This window comes from Mauremys reevesii, linkage group 1, assembly GCF_016161935.1.
Source record: "Mauremys reevesii isolate NIE-2019 linkage group 1, ASM1616193v1, whole genome shotgun sequence".
NCBI classification, from domain to species: Eukaryota; Metazoa; Chordata; order Testudines; family Geoemydidae; genus Mauremys; species Mauremys reevesii.
Window position 1 is genome coordinate 241,676,535 of NC_052623.1, and position 20,653 is coordinate 241,697,187.

Genomic DNA, 20,653 nt, shown 5'->3' on the forward strand with positions numbered 1-20,653 from the left:
CAAAATCAGAAGATTGTTGAATAATTTTGAGGCTGTCTTGCAAAAAATGACTGCGCGCGCTACATGTATTCTGTAGTCAGGTTGCACTACTTGCTTGTCAAGAAAGTAGATTGGATTACTTATACTGTACCTATAACTCTGCTAGTTAAAAAGATAGAAAGTAATCTGTATTTCTAGCTACTGTTAGAACTAAAAGAGTCATTTTATGTAGTATTTCTCATTAGAATGGAATCTGAGTTTCTAAGGTAACTGACGCCCTCCTGTGGTAGAAATGGAAACCTGAAATAGCTATTTTGATTCTAAATTACATAGTAAAATACTGAAGCAAGCTGTTGATCAGACTGTATATCTTCTGTGAAGTGAAGCTCATACCATAAAATTCACAGCCTTACCCTGGAGTGTCTCAAGAGTGCATGCAAATGGGCACAAACAGTGAGACTGAAATGTTGGCAGATGTCTAGGGACAGCACTGAATTAGGGCATTGGTTTGTTGGTTATGGATTCTTACATTTTCATGTTTGTGTCTCATATAGGTGATGTACAGTTCATTGACTATGAGTACTCTGGATACAACTACCTGGCTTATGATATTGGAAATCATTTCAATGAGTTTGCAGGTAAAAAATGAATTGCCCATTTAAAAGTTAATTGGTAATAAAACAGTGAGTCTTTTGTTCTTTTATATAGTGCCTTTCATCTGAGGATCATCTTTCAAAACTGTGACCATAATGAACCCCTCAGTGCCAACTGGCAAAGGCTTCACTGTTCTGTAATAGCAACTCCCATAGGCCTGTCAAACTCACTACACATTAACACATTGTTTTATAACATTTATCCCTAAATATTGTCACATAAGATCTCAAATGAAAGTCCGAATCTTGCTGGTCACATATGGTGTGAAATGGTGTGATATGTCTGTATACTAAAAATATGCTCTTAGGGCTTGTCTACACTGGCGCTCTTCAGCACTGCAACTTTCTTGCTTGGGGGGGGTGAAAAAACACCCCCCTGAGCAAAGCAAGTTGCAGCGCTGAAAAGCGCCAGTGTAAACAGTGCCCCAGCACTGGGAGCCACGCCCCTTGTTGAGGTGGTGTATTTTAGAGCGCTCTCTCCCAGCGCTGCGCCACAACTAAACAAGGCACGTTAAAGCACTGCCAGTGTAGACTAGCCCGTATAGTTTTGTAGCAAGGTTACTCTCCAGGAGAAGTGAGAAACTGATTTCTTGCCAGACCTGAGATGTTTATCCATCTGTCGTTTGAAATGTAAATTGAGTATTGTCTTATCCACAATCACCAGTCTGAGCCAAATGCACACAGATGCTTGTGAGATTTAAGAAAAATAGAGGAACAGCAGGAGGGGGATGAGCTTTGTCTTGCACACTTTAAAGGTTTATTGGAGTATAACAGGGGACAGGGACAGCACCCTGTTATCCTGTACTTGAGCAAGTAATCGGGCAGAGCAGTTACATTCGTGAAAACAGGATCCCAACTTGTCCTGTTTGGAAACTCTTCAAGATAGCTTTTGAGTGAGATAAGATTGCTTTTAGACAGTTGGTTAGCCTGTTAAAGTTAAGTTTAGTCTAGTAAGAAGCGTGTTATATTTTGTTTTATATGTAACCATTTCTGTTTCCACTTATTAGCCTTATGTCTTAAATCTTAATCTTTGATAATATACTTATGATTGTTTCACTATGCCTATATCTCAGTTCTGTGATTTTTTTATAAAGAATCTGATCCTGAGTTGTACCAGTCAACCTGGGTATACACTGATCCTTTGGGAACATCTTAGCTGGTAATTTCTGTGAGTGTCCTACGATAAGGGCTGGATACTACAGAGGGACTCTTTCAGTGGAGCTTGGGAGCTGGGGTACACCTACTGATAACCTGCAAGACAAAGTAAGAGCTGGCATAGCCTGAGGAAATATTTTGGGTTCCTAACAGACTGGTGAGGTCAGGGAGCACAGGCAAATCTTGTTCTCGCTGGTGGCAAGCAGATAACAAGGTCACTCACAGTCCTGGGCTCCCTAGGAAAGTGTCACAAAAATGTATTGCGGTCACTGATGAATTCAACTTAAAATCTCTGTGGGGTGGGCTAGTTATGTCCCTACTTTGCAGTTGTGGGAACTTTAGTCTATGTCTACACTGGCAATTGAACGACAAAACTTTTGTCTTTCAGAGGTGTTAGTCCCCCCACCCCCTCGAAAGACAAAAGTTTTGCTATGGCAAATGCCAGTGTGATCAGCGCAAACACTGCTCGTTGTGGGTAGAAGTTTTTTGTTGGCAGGAGAGTCGACAAACAGCAGCTACAACATGCGACTTTTAGTGGCATGGCTGTGGTGACAAAGCCATGTTGATAAAAGCTGTGTAGTGTAGACATAGCCTAAGATGTGGGAAGGCTGTGACTTCATGCAAGAAGTCTGGCAGAGCCAAAAATAGACCTAGAACTCCCAACTTCCTGAGCTCTGCCTTAACTGTGAGATCATCCTTTCTCTGTGGTATTAAAAACAATATCATGGGGCACTGATGCTCCTTCCCTCCCAGTGCAGATATGGTGTGGAAAATTCACAGTGGCCTTCATATGTAATAACCTCTACTGCCAAATGACAGTCTTGTGATTCCTTGCACAACTTGCAGTTGAGTCTTGGCTTTGACTTGATTTTTGACAAACTGAGAAGAGCAGAACAGAAATCAAAGCTAATGTGCAGATTTGTGTGTGATAGGGAGAAGTTAAGGTTTAAGAACATAGGAAAGACTATACTTGCTAAAAAAGTGGCTTATCTAGTCAAGTCTAGTTCATTGAATGTCCCTCTATAGTACTCTCATCTTGGAGAGTTTAAATAGGCATGCCTGACATACCTTACCCTGTATGCTATTTACTTTGGGAATGGGGTTATAGTGGGGAATTCCACCATAATGATTACAGTACAGCAATGTAAATACAGTACAAAAAGTTTAAGTAATCTTGATCTATTTGTCATAGTGTTTTCCAGGTTGTATACTTCTAAAGTGGTCATGGTAATTCACTTTCAAAATTCTTAATTCCTTGATGACAATGTAGCTTACTCTTTGGAACCTGTTTGTACAATTTGTTTTGTTGAGCATTTTATACAAATTGTCCCCCAAACACTTTAGAGTTAATCTTGCCCATTTGTTGTTCTTGAAGAGGTATAGGCAAGATTTCAGGTGAAGGAGTGCTGTAGGGAGACGTTTTTAACACATGGTAAAAAATGCAGAGAACCGCTTTCTACCAGTGAATAAATATTGCATAGGGCTAATGCTGGGTGAGCAGAGATTGACAAAGGTCAGGAACTTAACAGGAGCAAATCCAAGGAGGGCTTTAAAAAGGTTGAACTGGATCCTGAAATGGAAGAGAGTTGTGTTGTCATTCTTATATACAGAAGAGTATATTTTACCATGTGCAGAATACAAATTCCAGAGAACTTGGACTTGAGAAGGGGACTTAGTCAAGGGGACAGAGGAAGATGTGGGGGAGGATTTCAACGGAGGCGGAGTTGAGGCAGAGGCAGTAGTATATAAGGCAAAATTGTAGGGTTTGGATCAAGGATGATGAGAAGGTTAGACAATAGAGACAAATGAAACTTCACAGTTCCAAAGAGAGAGAAGGGAAAGGGAATAGGGTTGTGATTGAGTAGGTTCCTTTTGTGTAAGGAATACACTTCTTTCTGAAACATTAGCTTAATTTGTGATGAAATATAAGTATACCTGAATGTCTCATGTTTTATAACAAGGATTCAGATTGCATGCAAATCTATTTTCTTCTTTCACTAGAACTTATAGCCCTCTTTGAATTTCCTTGGGAAGATTTTGGGGAAAAAATTCATAATACGGATGCTTTATTTTCATGGGACTTTCCCCATACAATTGTAACTTGCTGATGTTCAGATTATACCAGACCACAGGTATACATGTATGCTAGCAATGGTCAAATATTTAAGCACAGAAACTTTCATAATGTTCGTGTCCCCTTTATCCCTCAAATCCAAATGAAAAACTATTCATTGATATGCGTATCCGAATCTGTTCATATTTAGTTTACGTATGGTACGCATTTGCAAAGTTTCTGAAAAGCATAGGTCATTTATAATTGTGAAGTCAAACGTCTGACTTTAACAAAAAAAAAAATGTTAATTCTTGTTGTTTGTTTTTTTGTTTTTGAAGGAGTGAGTGAGGTAGACTACAGCCTTTATCCAGATAGAGAATTACAAGAGCAGTGGCTGAGATCTTACCTTGAGGCATACAAGGAATATAAAGGTTTCGGTACAGATGTTACTGAGAAAGAGGTAGAAGTCTTATATGTGCAAGTCAATCAATTTGCACTGGTAAGTTTCTCAAGATTATTAATGTATATACAACACCCCAGGTATGCTTACCACTTTCCAGCTAAATAAAACTGAGTTCCCTGTCCCAAGGAACTTGCAGTTTTAAGATTATGCAATACCTGCAGGAAATCTTTAATACAATATAAGTGTCAGCTTTTCTTACTATTACTGATGGAAACCATTATGCAATGAATATTGTTCAATTTCTATTTGTTTATGTGTTAGACTAACTCACTGTAGATCTTCGGAAAGTAAATGGACTCACTGCTAGGCCTTTACTATGTGGATATATTTAGTGGCTTTATTCCCTAGGGCAGAGCCTTTGAGACGAGGTAAAGCCAACTAGAATCCATCATCTAGAAGCAACACGTTTAAGTTCACTGCAGATTTTCCTTTCATTCCTCTGTTTAATCCTCTTCTGTGGAGGAGCAGCTGTTCTTCATAGGATATAGCTTCCCTCAAGCAGTAGTGTAAGTAAAGTCAATTTGATTGAGAGATTTCTCAGTCTCAAGGAAGAAGGATACGTCTATACTACCCGCCGGATCAGTGGGTAATGTTTGATGTATTGGGGATCAATTGATCACATCTCCTCTAGATGTGATCAATCGATCCCCGAATCGATGCCTGTACTCCACCTCAGCAGGAGGAGTAAGCAGAGTCGATGGGGGAGCCGCGGCGCTCGACTCACCGCCGTGAGGACGGCCAGGTAAGTCGAGCTAAGATACTTCGACTTCGCGTAGCTGAAGTTGCATATCTTAGTTCAACCCCCTTCCACCCCCCGCTAGTGTAGTCCAGGCCTGAGTCATGGAGGGATCTTTCATATTGGCCAATAAAGGTGGGCTGGCATGATAGACTCTCAACACACCCCAGTCCTCCTGGCTTTGGAGGAATAGATATCAGGATTTGAACTGACCCCATATGTAGTGAAATGAGCCTTACCAGGCCTTATCCTAGATTATTTTTAATTTGAGAACCGAAGAATCTGAGTAATAGAATATTGAACTGTGTAACATGTATCTGGAGCAGTAAGTGTGTCTCTTCCATAGAAATTTTCTAAATAGCATTAAGGTTTAACTTGATAGTTTGAAATCAGTCACCCTGTGTTGATCATAGAATATCAGGGTTGGAAGGGACCTCAGGAGGTCATCTAGTCCAACCCCCTGCTCAAAGCAGGACCAATCCCCAGAAAGATTTTTACTCCACTTCCCTAAATGGCCCCCTCAGGGATTTAACTTACAACCCTGGGTTTAGCAGGCCAATGCTCAAACCACTGAGCTATTCCTCCTCCTCAACAAATCAACATCAGTTTTGCATTTTTCTATAATTTTAGCACTCTGGTTTGTAAATGTTGAGGAAAGTTTAATGTGCATTTGCCTCAAGAGTTTGATGTTGATTTTGGGGTTTTTTTTTGTAGCGTAAGTGTGTGTATATAGGACTTTACAGTAAATAAAATTTGTCAAAGGCCAAAATTCTGCGTTTGAAAAATAAAAGGAACACTGAAGTTCTTTGCATCAAACATACTTTGAAGACTGTACATAGGACACTCATGTCTTGATGTATAGCAAGAAGCTGAATGTTTGGCTCTCTGGTCCTAGATGCTCTTCCGTCCTTCCTCTCCTTCCACTGATTTGCCTCTGAAAAGCTGTATCTGTTATCAGTGCTGGAATATTGCTTAGAACTGACTTCCCAACACCACTTCTTAAAGCTCTAAATTATCCCTGGTCCAGTTTAAGTACTGTCCAGGCGTGTTCATGCTATGTATAGGAGATGACAGCATGAGGTGTTATGGCAGTAGTGCCTCTTATCCTGCGTTTACTTAGGCTAAAATAAAGTCTTTACAAGTGTAGTTATAATGCCTGGAATGCCAGTGGATGTGCAACTCTGGACAGCTAGTATGGCCTTATGATTCCAGTACTCTTTCTGACTTTTTGGCCCATATATATCTGACTAATCTATACATGGCTTCTCCAATTTTCTGGCAAAGGCTGGTAGTTACAGTGAGGAATTTTGGTTGGCTTTCCGAGAGGATGATCCACTAGACGAGTCTTTATTAGAAAATACTGCTCATTTGTTGTTAGCGCTGTTAGTACCAGTTGTGGTAATTATATTCAGCTGTCCCATTTACTTCAATTAGTAAAGCTAGATTTGCAGCTATATAACTCTTTTTCCCCCACAGACTATATAGCATTGTTTCATGAGCTCTAAACTTTGTACATATTAATGCTGGGGGTGGGGGGGTGTTTCTGTTTACTGAACAGCTTAAGACCGATCTGTAGACCACACAAGTTGTACAAATACTGTAAAAGTTAAAAAATAAGGGTTCCTTTAATGTTGACTAAACTTCATTAATGTGTGGGGTCATGTTAGAAAAAACAGGAACTAGAATGAATGAGTATTAGTGTAAAACTCCAAACTGCTACCATTAGACAAATTGATCAAAACTTAAATAAATGCATTAGTGAGATGTTAACATGCCTGTGCTTTGAGATATTTTCAGATGTGCACTCACACTGTACAGCCTTAGTAAAGGAATTTAAGTACAATACTTGGATTATGTGGATGCTTCAGGAAACAATTTAGGTCATTATTGTAAGCTTTTATTTACAGAACATAAATAGAGGTATGAAGTGTCACTTGCAACATGGGTGGTCCAGAAATCATATGCATCTTTCACAAGGGGATTGTGAAGCTGATGGCCACAACATGCAAGTTTCAATGTTTATTAAAACACATTAGCAACCGTATAATTCATGTAATCCATAGCCTCAGTCTGACATTGAACATATGCTTACAAACTGCTTATCTAAACTTTAACAGGAAGAATAGATTTGAAACTTATGGAAATGCTGAGTTTTAAATGGGTAGTCTCCTTAGCAGCACTGGAAAGTGAAGCATTCTGGTGCCAAATAATATCTAATATCTGAAACAATCAAACAAGTGTGTAGATTTGTAATGGTTATACGCTGCTGGAATTCTCTTTATCAAACTGAAGCATAGGTCATTTGTTAACACTATTGAACAAGACCCTTTCTAGAAAGTGATTCCCACGTCAAGGTGTTTTTTCTACACATCTCATTGACAGCATTAGGGTTTATAACACTTGCTGGTATCTGGTTTCAGAAAACTTACATTTTTAGAACAAAATCTTTAATTATAAAATAACATTTTTGGCTTTCTTTTCGTAATTATAGAATAGTCCTTCAGACTATTTTGCTCATTCCTTTTAACATATACTTGCTTTACAGAACATTAAGCTAATAATCTTTTACCAATTATTTTCTCTTTAGGCCTCTCATTTCTTTTGGGGATTGTGGGCTCTGATTCAAGCCAAATATTCCACCATTGACTTTGATTTTCTAGGGTAAGTGACTGTACTGTCTATAAATAGCTAATCTATTTTCCTCCATTGAAATCCTGACTTTCAGAACTACACTAGGTCTGAGTGAATTGATCCTGTTTTGTTAATATGTTCAAGCAGGATGCTCCAGAGATGACAGTACACAATTATTTTTATAGTGAGATTCTATTAAGACAATCAAGATGCCTGGGTAATGTCAGTTCATCCATAAGTCTGGATTTTTAAAATTTATTTATTTTGCTTTTTGTGGGGAAAAAGTTAACCCTGTATCTTGTTTAAAAAAAAAAAAATTCTTGTACTCCAGTATATAATGTCTTCCATGCATGCATTATCCAAGCACTTGACAATTATTAATGGATTAAGCCACACGAGCATGTGTTTGGTAGGTGGCATTTGCGTGGGAGAAGCAGAGGCACAAAAGTTAAGTGGCTTGCTCTTGGTCATATACTGTGTTTATGGCAGAGCAAGGAATGGAGCTTGGATTTAAGAACCAGGAGATCTGTTCCTATTTAAAAAATAAATAAAAATCCTTCCTTCCAAATAGCAAGGGACATTTAGTCTAATAAATTCTGAATATTTTTCTTTTTAGTGTCCTTTCTTGAGATACTAGTTGATGTTATTGTAGGGTTTCATCAAAAGAAAAATGTTTAAAATTGTCAAATGAATGCCCCTTGCAATATGAAGAAGAACCTATTAAGTTTATCATGACAAAATTGAGCATCTTTTTGGAAATTTTGCTGTAGCAGTTAAGATGCTAGCATAGTTCATACTTAATATGACTCAGACTAGTAACTTGTGACTAAGCTGATGAAATAATATGTTAAGATCATACTTTGTTCACTTGAATGTGGTATTGAAACACACTGGACTAGTGAATCAGTCATAAGATTCTCAAATGTAAAAGACACTGGATAGTAACCAGTAGATGGCACAATAAACTAAACAAAAGCATCACATGATACTCCACAAAAGCATGTTGCTGTTGTGAAATTTTACAATAAGATTTCAAGACTCTTGCCATAAACATGACTCTTAAGGAATTCTCAGCTCTTTGTAACTTTGTTTCAATTCTGTCCTTTTAATAGGTACGCAATTGTTCGTTTTAACCAGTATTTCAAAATGAAGCCAGAGGTCACAGCATTAAAGCTTCCCGAGTAATGAAGAACTTCAGTTATCCTCAAGTGGATAAGCGATCCTTAAAATCCTTTCTGAGAACAGATACTGAAAAAGCTAAACATTTTGTTTAAGTTCTGTAATGTTCACTTGGTTGTTTTGCTTTACAAATGATGCCTCTAAACAAGTCTTAATGTTAAATCTAATAAGAAGAGCATACCTACTGTTGATATAGAATGGATTAGAAATTTGCTAAATCTATAAGGCTGTAGAGATGGCAATTTAATCCTTACCTAAGTAATTTAACATATGTTGTATGTGATTTATTTATTATGAGTTTAACATGATTCCATTGCTGCTTTCATCAATTTCTGTAAAGGTTGAGTTCAGGCAGTGAAACTGTTCCAAAGGACTTGTTTTTTCACAACTTATTTTATTGAAGTGACATTAACTTATATAAAGACTGTACATGGTCAGTAGAGAATCTTAATCTTTAACTGTATACAAAAAAAAAAATGAGTAGTGGTAATTTACTCTTGAAATGCCAATCACTGGTACCACGTAATTGAGGGAAGAAAGCTGAGGATAAAAGCAATTTTCCACATCACAGTACTTTACATTTTATAGCAAGGCCTATCTACTTATTAGGGTTAAATATCAGCATTTTGACTTTCCTTCTGCTACTATTACATAGTAGAAATCTGAAGGCTTTATCGCCACCTGATTATTTAGGAACATGCATAGTATCTGACAGGAAATATACCAACCTTAACTTGTATGGGAGAGTTTCTTGTTTGTTAAATTTTTCCATTTATTTTAAAGACCACTATTCCAAAATCTCAAGAAATTCCTTATGGAAGGGAATAAATCTTCAATTTTTTTTTTAACTCTTCTATGTTCTGAACTATATATATATTACTGCAGCAGGATAGACTCTTGAGTTTAAAACCCTGTTGCTCTTGGGAGCAAAACAATACCACTTCAGTTAAAGGATACATAGATTTTAAACCTTTTTCCTTCCTTCCTCATCTTTCCAGCTTGGATTCTTGTCTTTAAATACTTAGGTCCAGTAGTTATAGATTCTGTTACATTTTCTGACTTTCTTGCTGTACTAATGGCAAAAATATTAGTAGCCCAAAGTCTCGTGTTCAAAGGATGTTCTTGAAATGTGTGAGGTTTGAACAGTGGGGCTTTGATCATCCTCAATGTTTTTAAAAAAGCTATTATACCAAGAATGGTTTGAAGTACAAAATGTGAATGGAAAAGAAAATGTTTACTTTGTGACTGTATGTTGAGAGAGGTTGAGAGAGGGGATGATGCTTTAAATCTTGGAAATTGCTGTGTCGTTGAGCAGTCAATCAATTCTGATTATTACTCTGAAAAAACTTTGCACTTTTGGTCACTGAAGTGCCCACACGTACAAAGTCTGCGTGTATGCACATACAGTATGTGCAAACACACACTCACCTTAGGGAGTAGATTTTATGGGGAGCCAATTGCAGACTCGGCAAGAATATTTATTCAAAATTGCTTTATAGCATATTGTCAAATGCAAATGGGCTTTACAAAAGCATAGCTTGTTTCAGAATGCTTAAAGCAATGACATGGATGAAAAACTTTCGCTTTATACACCATTTTAAATAGTGTTCTGTTATTTTACAAAAGCAAGTTTTATTCCTTACAACTAGTTTGCATTTATCACCTGGTGGTTCCAACTGTGGATTTCTTATAATCAATCACATTCTTAAATTTTTAATATAAATGGATAAACTTTTCATTAAAAAAGTTGAAAGTGAGTAAGTCTTATTTAGTACTTACTAAACTAGTTTGTTAAATTGGACAAATTCTTTTCATAGTCTAAATAAAACTGACCAACTGAAATGGCATTTCCTTCTGTAGCATTATCAAGGATGTTGCTAGAGCTCATGAAAGTGACAGACAGGGAACAGCTTTTTAATCTTTGTACCTGAAAAGTTCTCTCTTCGCTAAGAGTATTATTCTGCCACACTTACCCACATTTAGTATTATCTTGGTCCATAAGTTGTCCCTTTAATTTCAGCAAGACATCTCTTGGAGTAAGGTGCTATTTAGTGTGAGTACCAGTGTTGGATCCTGAAAAAAATTATTTCAAAATAAAAACAACAAAAACCCCTTTCCTGATAGAGTAAAGTGACAACTTAATTTCTGGTGTTGATAACACATACATATTTGAGAGTGAGCTTTCAAAATTGTATTTTTAATCTGGTAAATTGGAACACTTACGAGATCCCCCTTTCTAACTATCCCAAAGGGAACTGTTTTAAAATATATACAGCGGTGTCTGTTTATTCTGGAGTACAGTCCAGCTCTTATTAGCCCTAATTCTTTTCAAACTCTTTGGCTACTCAAGAGTGGTGTCCCATACTCTTTGAGAGAACCACAAGGTCCAAGGAAGCCCTGGTAGTTTGACCCAGAGAAAACAGCTGAATGAGAGCTTCTTGAGTAAAGTGCTGGCTGAAAGAGGCTTGTTAATTCTGTGAACAAAGAAACAGCTGTTGTTTGATTCCTATTGTGGGAAGCAAGACTTTACAAAGAATGTACAAACAGGATGGCATCAAAGAAATACCAGATTACATCATCAATCTCTCCTCCTATTGGAAACTGCCTGCTAGAACTTGAAAATTGGCTAACCATTCAGGTAAAAAGAGGGTGACACTGCCGATCATTCCTTCTGCAAAAGGGAGAGGGCAGAGGATGTCTCCTGTGCAGTTTACAAATTCCAGTGTCTCCCTGCCCTAGTAGCTCTTCCTGTGCTGGTACTATTTCAGTTTGGAATTGTACTGTAATTTTTTAAAGGAGGTGTTTATTTATATAGTGCAGCTAACAATCTCTGCAGGGGAAAAGAACGTAAGCTTTTTGTGACTGGATCTCAGCCTCAATCATGTTGAGCTGCTAAATTCCACTGAACTCCTTTCACAGACCTCAAAAACACTTTGAGGCAAAGATATTATAAATAGAGTAGTCTTTGAGCCATTTTTAAGCAGCACGAGACTGATCACAAAGCTATAATAGGAGACTTTGCAGTATAGTAGAGACTTGCATTTTCATATTGCACATTAAAATCCATTTTAGAAAACATGGCTGTGCAATGGCTTCCATTTAAGACTAGCATATGCAACAAACTTCAAATTCCTAGATCAGGTTGTTCATGAGAGATGTTATTAGGAAGTAGTTACTTTTTCCAAAATGAAATGCCAGTCACCTGGAGTCTCACACCTCAACAGTTTTATCCATAACTACTCAGAATTTCCTCTCCTTTAGAGGGTATCCTGCAAACATGTTCAAGTGGGAACTTGGGATGGCAGGGTGCAAACTTGAGTTTGTCACTGCAAATACCCTACTGCCTGAACATGGGTGAACTATTGAAGCCTCAAAATAGGGAACTCCCGTTTTGTTAATTCATTTCCTCATTCTTAGTAATTTGAGGCTATTTAAAAAGAAGGAAAATGTCTCCGAGCTCTAGAAACATCCATCCTGGCTTTGTGTTGCCAAGAAGATACTCTGTTGCCTTTCTGTTAAGCTAAAGGCTTGAATGCCAAAATTAAGAACTTTTACTGTATAGTTAAACCTATATTGTAAATATAAAGAAGGTTGTTAGCAATGGCATTCATGCATGTGCAGCATCAGTCAATAGACCATAGTGGCCTGGTTGCTTTTGTAAAGCAGAATTGTGTGAATTTTTTTCTTCTGACACATTTCTACAATCAGACCAGGTTAATCCATGTCTGATTTAATAAGACACTTAAGCATCAGAGCTTTTTAAATAATAACCAGTGTCATGTAATTTTAAACTCATTCATCTAGTGTTTTTCTGCATTTGAAAAAGGAATTGTCAAACTGACTCACATTAACCGGGTCTGACTGGATATGTATATACAACAGTGTAAATAACCATTTGTAAATTAATGTGAATTGTACCGTATCTTGCATTTATGGACTTGTGTATTGCATTGTACTCACTCCTATTTTGTAGAAATTTTGATGTAAAGAAAAAAGTCCAACTTTGTGTGTGCTGACTTTTTTGTTAAATTGACCATATTCAAGGCATCTGTGTTGTGTGATAATCACATACATTACCTTTAATGGAGCATATTTATGTTTCATGTTAATAAGGTATCCATTATAGTCTACTGCCGCCATTGTCTTTCCATGTGTTTTTATGTTCCCTTGCTTTTGAGGATAAATGAATAGTAATACGCTTAGTTGTGGGGAAGAGCTATTCTAGTAACAAGGCAAATGAAAAATGCTAATTAGTGGTAAATGTATTGTCTTTCAACATAGGGAAACTGTTAAATCGGATACTCACATCTTAAATATTGTCATACATCACGTGTCATTGGCAGCCAGTAGTATCTGCTGAACACACATGGAAGTTTTAAGTACACTTCTTTAAGACATATTGTTCCTGTGGTGACAGAAGTTTAAGGGAACATGTAGACAAATTCCTAAATTAGAAGTTTCCAGTGTACATAAGCTGTGTAATGACAGGAGGATTAATTAGTGTTGTGCAACTGTGTATGTATAATAAAAGGTCAAATCATTAATATACTTCTGACTATCAGTTTCCAGAATGCTACATTAGCTAAGGTACCAACTAACTAGTAGCCCATTCATATTTATGGAAACTGGTGTCCACTGGGTACATTCTTCCACCAAATCCTTTCCAAGCCTAGATGGATAAAATACAGGACTAGTACACAACTTTCTCTCTCAGTGTAAAAGCAGCCTTCCCTGGACTTGTAGTAAAATTAAACAGTTTATTGATGTCTTGCATGCGAGTTGAACAAAAGCAATAGTTTGAAGCAGACTTGGTACCGCTTTTAATAAAATAATCAGCTGTTGATGCCAGTATTTCAACTTTGAAGGAAAGTTATGGCAACCTACAGGTATCTTCGTTCCTTTGAGTGCTTACTGTAATCTATTAACTGAATTCCCTTGGACAGTAATTCCTTTTTTCTTGATTCAGTATCCTTTCACTGTTTGCAAGCCAGAACTAGTCCCATCAAACTTAGCCTTATTCAAATAATTAATGGCCACTGTATCCACCATACAAAGAAATAAAGACTTAGTATCATAATCAGTTTCTGGTTTAGGCAGTCCCCTGGAGATTAGATAATTAACCTCAGAAGTGAAGTGTAAAGTTCTGTACACCAGCTTCTCTGAACATCTTGTTATATACAAACTGCCATCTATCTTATTTTTAAACTAAGTTCTTTAGCTAGCTACAGTGAAAACAGAAGAGCTTTGAGCCTCTTGCCACTGCTATGTGTAATAGATTTGCTGGAAAACATTGGTACATAAAATATGGAGGGTAGGAGTATTCAAATATTTTGGTTGTCAAGTTCACAAACACATCTTGGTGCAAGTCTTCTATCCTGTTTATCAAATAGAAATATACCAGACAAAAGACACATACACACTTAAAAAGTATATATGTTAATATTGTCTAGGATCTTCAATGTTGCTGTTTGATGGTAATTAGATCCCAAAGGCCTAAGTGTCAAAAGGTCAATATTGGAGGGGAAGGGAATAAATACCGGAAAGAGGAAATAATCCAATTGAAGCACGTGTTTAGACTTCTGTTTTTTGACCTCTTTATACTTAAGCAGTTTATTGATTGGATCAGCTTATAAAGGAAAGGGAGTTCATTCCAGCATGATGAAGTCTGGATTTCTTTAAGAAGGTGGTTGGTGGTTAAGAGACGTTAAAGTATACCCTTATTTCCTTCCCACCAAAACAACTTTAAAAAAAAATAGACATAGTCACGAAATAGAACAGCAATTTCCTGGTAAAACCTTCATTCTTTGTACCAGTTGGAATGTAATTCCTTTTGTTGGGGAGGCTTGTTTTGAAGGCTATCGGGGAGGTTGGCTGCATCCTACCTGGCTGTGAATTTGAGTTGGGTTCTTCAGTGGGTTTTAATGTTTTGTATTTTGATTAATGGGTTCTTAGATGCTTTTTTGTTAAAGGCTCTTAAAAATGTACCAGCTTAGTACTTGCAAAGTTAGCACCTAGTCCTACGCCATTCCTCATACTATGCAGGATGTAATTACAGTTGCTGAACAGGAAGAGTTGGATCATATTTCCAGAGATTCTAGTGCTGGTGGTGTGCATTATCACAGCGGATTTCTTTTTATACATTTGCTACTGTGGATTTGCTGGTTATGAAGGATATGACAAAAGGCTGACCGTGTTCTTGTGCCATGTAGGTGTTCTTTTTGCTAACTGCACAGCTAGAATGAGGGAGGCTCTTCAAGGTGGTAGAACCGCACAAGTCCAGAGGGTATATGACTAACCTTGTGGCCTACAGACCTCTGGAATGGAAAAGAAAATGTGTAAATTGCTTTCACGTGCCAGTTGTGTGGTGCTGCTCTAGTGGTGTGATGAGACTGGAAATTCCATTGTCTGACTTCAAGTGGCTTTACCAAATGAGCTGTTTGTGTAGTTTTTCAGTTTCCTAGTTACAGTAACAGAGGGAATCTTCTAAAACTGTATTGTACTGTATTTTTGTCTGTGCATAATTGGCTAGTTTGCATAATATGAAGTATTTGATTCTTTAAAATGCTGAATAGTCTAGAAGATACTCTTACTTCAGATGCTTTAATGATAGCTTCTTCATTCACTGTCAAGAGAAACGTTGATCGAAAGGAGTCCTGTAGTGTCAGAGGAATGGTCTGAGCACGGGACTGAGAGCCATGAATACCAGCTAATTCAGGAATTGATACTGATTCCCTTTGTGGCCTTTGAAAGCAGTTTAGCTTTTCTGCCTCAGTGTCCTCAACTTGTAAAAATGGAGAAGAATTTACATGTCTCCCATGGATGGTGTAAGCATTAACTTAATGTTTGCAAAATGATAGGAGTTGTGGTTTCATGTAATGCCCTGACCATTTTTGTTTTAAAATCACTTATCTTTATATGTATATTTTTTTTCCCCACACAACTGGGGAGAAACGCACACAAAATGAAATGTGAAACTGACTTACAGGGGGGAAAAGTGTAAATTACCAAACGCAATATTATCAAATTCACAAAATAAACTGGAAAACAAAAATTATAATTTGTTATAATTTTAGTTGTTTACTTCTCCTGATCGCTGTGAAATCTTCAGTCAGAAGTGTTTTTGTTGTTGTTGCAATGACCCTTCTTTCATTTGTGTATCTCAGATACAGTCTGTGGTAGTGTAACGCAGTGTTGTACATAAGAGCTTTGATTAGTCTCAGCACTGAGAATGTATCAGTATCTTAAACAAATATAACTTGAAGTAGATTTGTTGGTTCACAAATTTGTATTAGCCAGCTATCCAAAGCCCTGTAACATTTGCAAAGATAGGACTATGGGATAATAGGAATACTTTCCAATGTCGTTTCATTGTTCCACAACATTTTTTCATTGTTTTCTCATTTTTAGGTTTCTGTTAAGTCATATGTCCTGTGAATAAAATGCTCCCAATCTTTAAAAAAAAAAATCATTTCTTTGTCATGGAGTTAACATATGTTCTGTTCATTCATCAGTTTTCACTGGAGTGAACTGTTTCTTTTGAATGAAACGTTGTTGGAGCTATGTTATAATAAAGGCCTTCTACCATTGATTAAATGAAGGAATGTATCTTTCAAAGATTTATATTGTGTAAATAATTTAAAACTGGTTGTAACAATAAAGCTGGTTTCTAACTGCATTATTAGCATATATTTTGATTTTGCTTCTCACTTGAGCTACCGCATGCTGCTATCTTTAACTATTGTCGAGACTACATATTTCTATTATAAACACCCATTTCCAGGTGTTCATGACTCATCGGGAAATAAATATTCCCTGGGGCTGGTACTTGGCTTACAAAAACTATAAGCCTATTAACATTTCTATTTTACAAATTAAACATTGCTAGGGCCATTAACCAGTACATGTTTTAAAAGGGGGAGGGAGTGGAGAAGATATGAATGAACCACATAACTCCCGCTGCTGCTAATAGCAGTCAAGCAACTGACTAGTGCACATACAATAGTTAACTACCTTCCAAGAAACATGCTGTAGATTTTACTATGCGTATTTAGGGCTGGATTATCACCAAAAAAATCAGACCCATGTTAAATCCCCTTTGATATCTGTAGGGATTACTGCCCAAACTGATTACACAATCTTGGCCCTTTGTGTTCCGAGGCTCTAATAGCGGTTGACATGTTAAAATGCAGCTTGACATCATCTTACTGGAGAGGCATCCCCTCACACACCAAATAACACCCTGTCATTGTTCCATCCTAAAAATGGGGCATGATTTTTTCAGTTGTGGCCAAATTATTTATATCAAACTCTCTGCAATGAACATATGCGGTTGGGGGGGGACTATTCCTTGAGCCAAATTCTGCTTTCTATGTTGTACATGCAATGCCAACTGCTGTCAATGGGATTTATATTTAGAATAAGATTGAAGAGGGAAACATTGTCCTTCGATTAGATGCATGTACATTTGAAATAATGTCTGACACTTCCTATGTATAGCCAATAGGGGGAGATATAAAAAACAGATGAGTCTTTAAAAAAAAAAATGCAAATGCAAAGGCCAGTATTTGAGCTGTGTGTATGACCCTACAGTGGACACTAAACTTAATTTAAATGTATATTTTATTCTATTTGCCCTTCTTCATCTGATCTCAAAAAGAACATTAACTCTCAGAATATTTCTTTGAACTAGGAAAGTAGTGGTAGTATGTTCACACTAGTGAATGCTATAGTTGCAGCTGTACCCACTGTACAATGGGCTTAACACGCAGAGAGAATTGTTTAATGTTCTGAAATGCAATTTGCAAATCAGTGACAGGAATACAATAAAGGAGTGCTGCCTAACTGTTCTCACGTGACAATGAATTTCCCCTCGTCTTTTACAATAATAATGCTCATGGTCATAAATACTCAGAAGTAAATGGTTTTAGATTATCAACTGTCAGCGTCACTTGGGCCTTTATTGACCTGAGCAAACGATTTACTACCTCCAGTTCTTTGCTGCAAATGTAGTGATATTGCAGTTCCCTAGTGGGTAACTTTTATAAACTCTGAATATTTTATTCTAAGTAGTATAAACTATTAACTTTAGTTTTAAGTTTATGATGTTTAATAATCAACTTAAGTACTAGAGTTAAATCTACAGATGAAAGGGCTTTATGAAATCAGTAACTGATTTTTTTTCTCTCGTCTGGAATCCTCATGGCTTTCTATAATCCTTCAGTTGTGCCTTGTCTTCTATTGACTTCCATGATTTTACTAAAAGTGAGTTTCATTGTGGACCAGAGGAAGCTTTAAAAATCTGCTAGAATGAGGGCCCACTTCTGCAGAGCAGGCCTTCCCCAAACTTGTGTCTTAGGCCTGGTCTACACTATGAGTGTAGGTCAAATTTAGCAGCATTAAATTGAATTAACCCTGCACCCATCCACACAACGAAGCCATTTACTTTGACATAAAGGGCTCTTAAAATCGATTTCTGTACTCCTCCTCGATGAGGGGACTAGCGCTGAAATCGACATTGCCAGTTCGAATTAGGGTTAGTGTGGACTCAATTCGATGGTATTGGCTCCCAGGAGCTATCCCACAGTGCACCATTGTGACCGCTCTGGACAGCAGTCTGAACTCAGATGCACTGGCCAGGTAGACAGGAAAAGCCCCGCAAACTTTTGAATTTAATTTCCTGTTTGCCCAGTCTGGAGAGCTCATCAGCACAGGTAACCATGCAGTCCGAGAATCGAGCTCCACCATGGACCGTAGGGGAGGTACCGGATCTGATCGCTGTATGGGGAGACGATGCCGTGCTAGCAGAACTACGTTCCAAAAGATGAAATGCCAAAACATTTGAAAAAATCTCCAAGGCGATGATGAAGAGAGGCCACAACAAGGACTCAACATAGTGCCACGTGAAAGTTAAGGAGCTCAGACAAGCCTACCAGAAAACCAAAGAAGCAAATGGACACTCCGGGACAGAGCCACAGACATGCCGCTTCTACGCTGAGCTGCATGCAATTCTAGGGAGGGGGCGCCACCACTACCCCACCCCTGACCATGGATTCTGAGGAGGGGGGTAATCTCAGCCATGGCTGAGGATTCTGCGGACGGGGAAGATGAGGAGGAGGAGGAGCTTGAGGAAAGCACACAGCACACTGTTCTCCCCAACAGCCAGGATCTTTTTCTCACCCTGACCGAAATAGCCTCCCAAGGTGGTATCCCAGACCATGAAGCCGGAGAAGGGACCTCTGGTGAGTGTACCTTTGTAAATATAAAACATGGTTTAAAAGCAAGCGTTTTTTAATGATTAATTTGTCCTGAGGACTTGGGATGCATTCGCGGCCAGTACAGCTACTGGAAAAGTCTGTTAACGTGTCTGGGGATGGAGCGGAAATCCTCCAGGGACATCTCCATGAAGCTCTCCTGGAGGTATTCCAAAAGCCTTTGCAGAAGGTTTCTGGGGAGAGCAGCCTTATTCCGTCCTCGATGGTGGGACACTTTACCACACCATGCTAGTAGCAAGTAATCTGGTATCATTGCATGACAAAGCCTGGCAGCATAGGGTCCTGGTATTTGCTGGCATTCAAGCAACATCTTTATCTCGCTGTGTTATCCTCAGGAGAGTGATATTGTTCACGGTAACCTGGTTGAAATACGGGAATTTAATTAAGGCGACATTCAGAGGTGGCCGTTCCTACTGGGCTGTTTGCCTGTGGCTGAAAAGAAATCCTCCCCACAGTTAGCCAAGTGGTGGGGGCGGGAGGGGCATTGGCGCTGAGCTGTTCACGTTTGGCTAGCAGGGATCTTCCCTGATGCCAGCCACGTGGTGTAGGGAGGGGTAAAGCGATCATCCCAGAGAATTGGATGGGGAGGGGTTACTTTGGTTTCTGCTGCTGCACGTGAACAAGAAAACCGCAGCACTCAACAGGCTTTGCTTGGTATGGGAAAGGAGGGCGCTGCTTTTATGAAGGTTGCAGAAGCTGAAAGACTATGGCTTACCATGGCTGCATGCAAGCCGAATTCTGTTGCCTGGACCTGCGTCTGTGATATCTAACACCAAAGCCGCAGGCACTCAATATTAAGAAGGAAAATGTGACCTTGTACCAAAATCACATGTGTTATGTAATGTGAATAGTGTTGTTCACCGTGAAAGAGTATACCCATTGTTCTATAAAATGTATCTTTTTAAATACTTCTCTCCCTTTTTCCCTCCCACAGCTGCAAATTTTTTAAGCTTCCCTCCTCCGTCCCGAAGGCTATCTCAGATTAGGCAGCGAGAAAAATGCACGCGCAATGAAATGTTCTCCAAGATCATGCAGTCGACCTGCAATGAAAGAGCTCATCTGAATGAGTGGAAGGACACAGTATCACAGTACAGGAAAGCGGCCAATGACCACGAGGACAGGAGGGACAAACGTGAGGACAGGAGGGACGATTGAGATGAAAGGTGGTGGCAGGAAGATCAGAGGAGGCAGGATGCAATGCTGGGGCTACTGTGGGATCAAACGGACATGCTCCTGCATCTGGTGGAGCTTCAGGAATGGCAGCAGGATCACAGTGTGTCCCTGCAGCCCCTGTTTAACCACCCTCCCCAAGTCCCATAGCCTTCTCACCCAGACGCCCAAGAACGTGGAGGAGGAGGCTCCGGGGACCCAACCACTCCACCCCAGTGGACAGCACAAGCAACAGAAGGCTGGCATTCAACAAGTTTTGAAGTGGCCTTTTCCTTCCTTCCCTCTTCCCACACCCCACCCGGGCTATCTTGTCAGTTATCTCCCTATTTTTATAATCAATTAATAAAGAATACATGGTTTTTA

The 20,653-nt window shown here is 38.6% G+C and overlaps 1 protein-coding gene across 7 annotated transcripts in view; it reads left to right on the forward strand.

Annotated features, from left to right (window-relative positions):
* ETNK1 (ethanolamine kinase 1) overlaps window positions 1-16,524 on the forward strand; it is a 79,955-nt gene extending 63,431 nt beyond the window's left edge. For all 7 annotated transcript variants that reach the window (XM_039543365.1, XM_039543347.1, XM_039543340.1 and 4 more), the window contains 4 exons: window positions 534-617; window positions 4,179-4,339; window positions 7,627-7,700; window positions 8,783-16,524. In XM_039543365.1, coding sequence (XP_039399299.1) covers window positions 534-617; window positions 4,179-4,339; window positions 7,627-7,700; window positions 8,783-8,855 — 392 coding nt within the window. In that variant the 3' untranslated portion in view covers window positions 8,856-16,524. The remainder of the gene's footprint in view (window positions 1-533; window positions 618-4,178; window positions 4,340-7,626; window positions 7,701-8,782) is intronic.
* The last annotated feature ends 4,129 nt before the right edge of the window (window positions 16,525-20,653 follow it).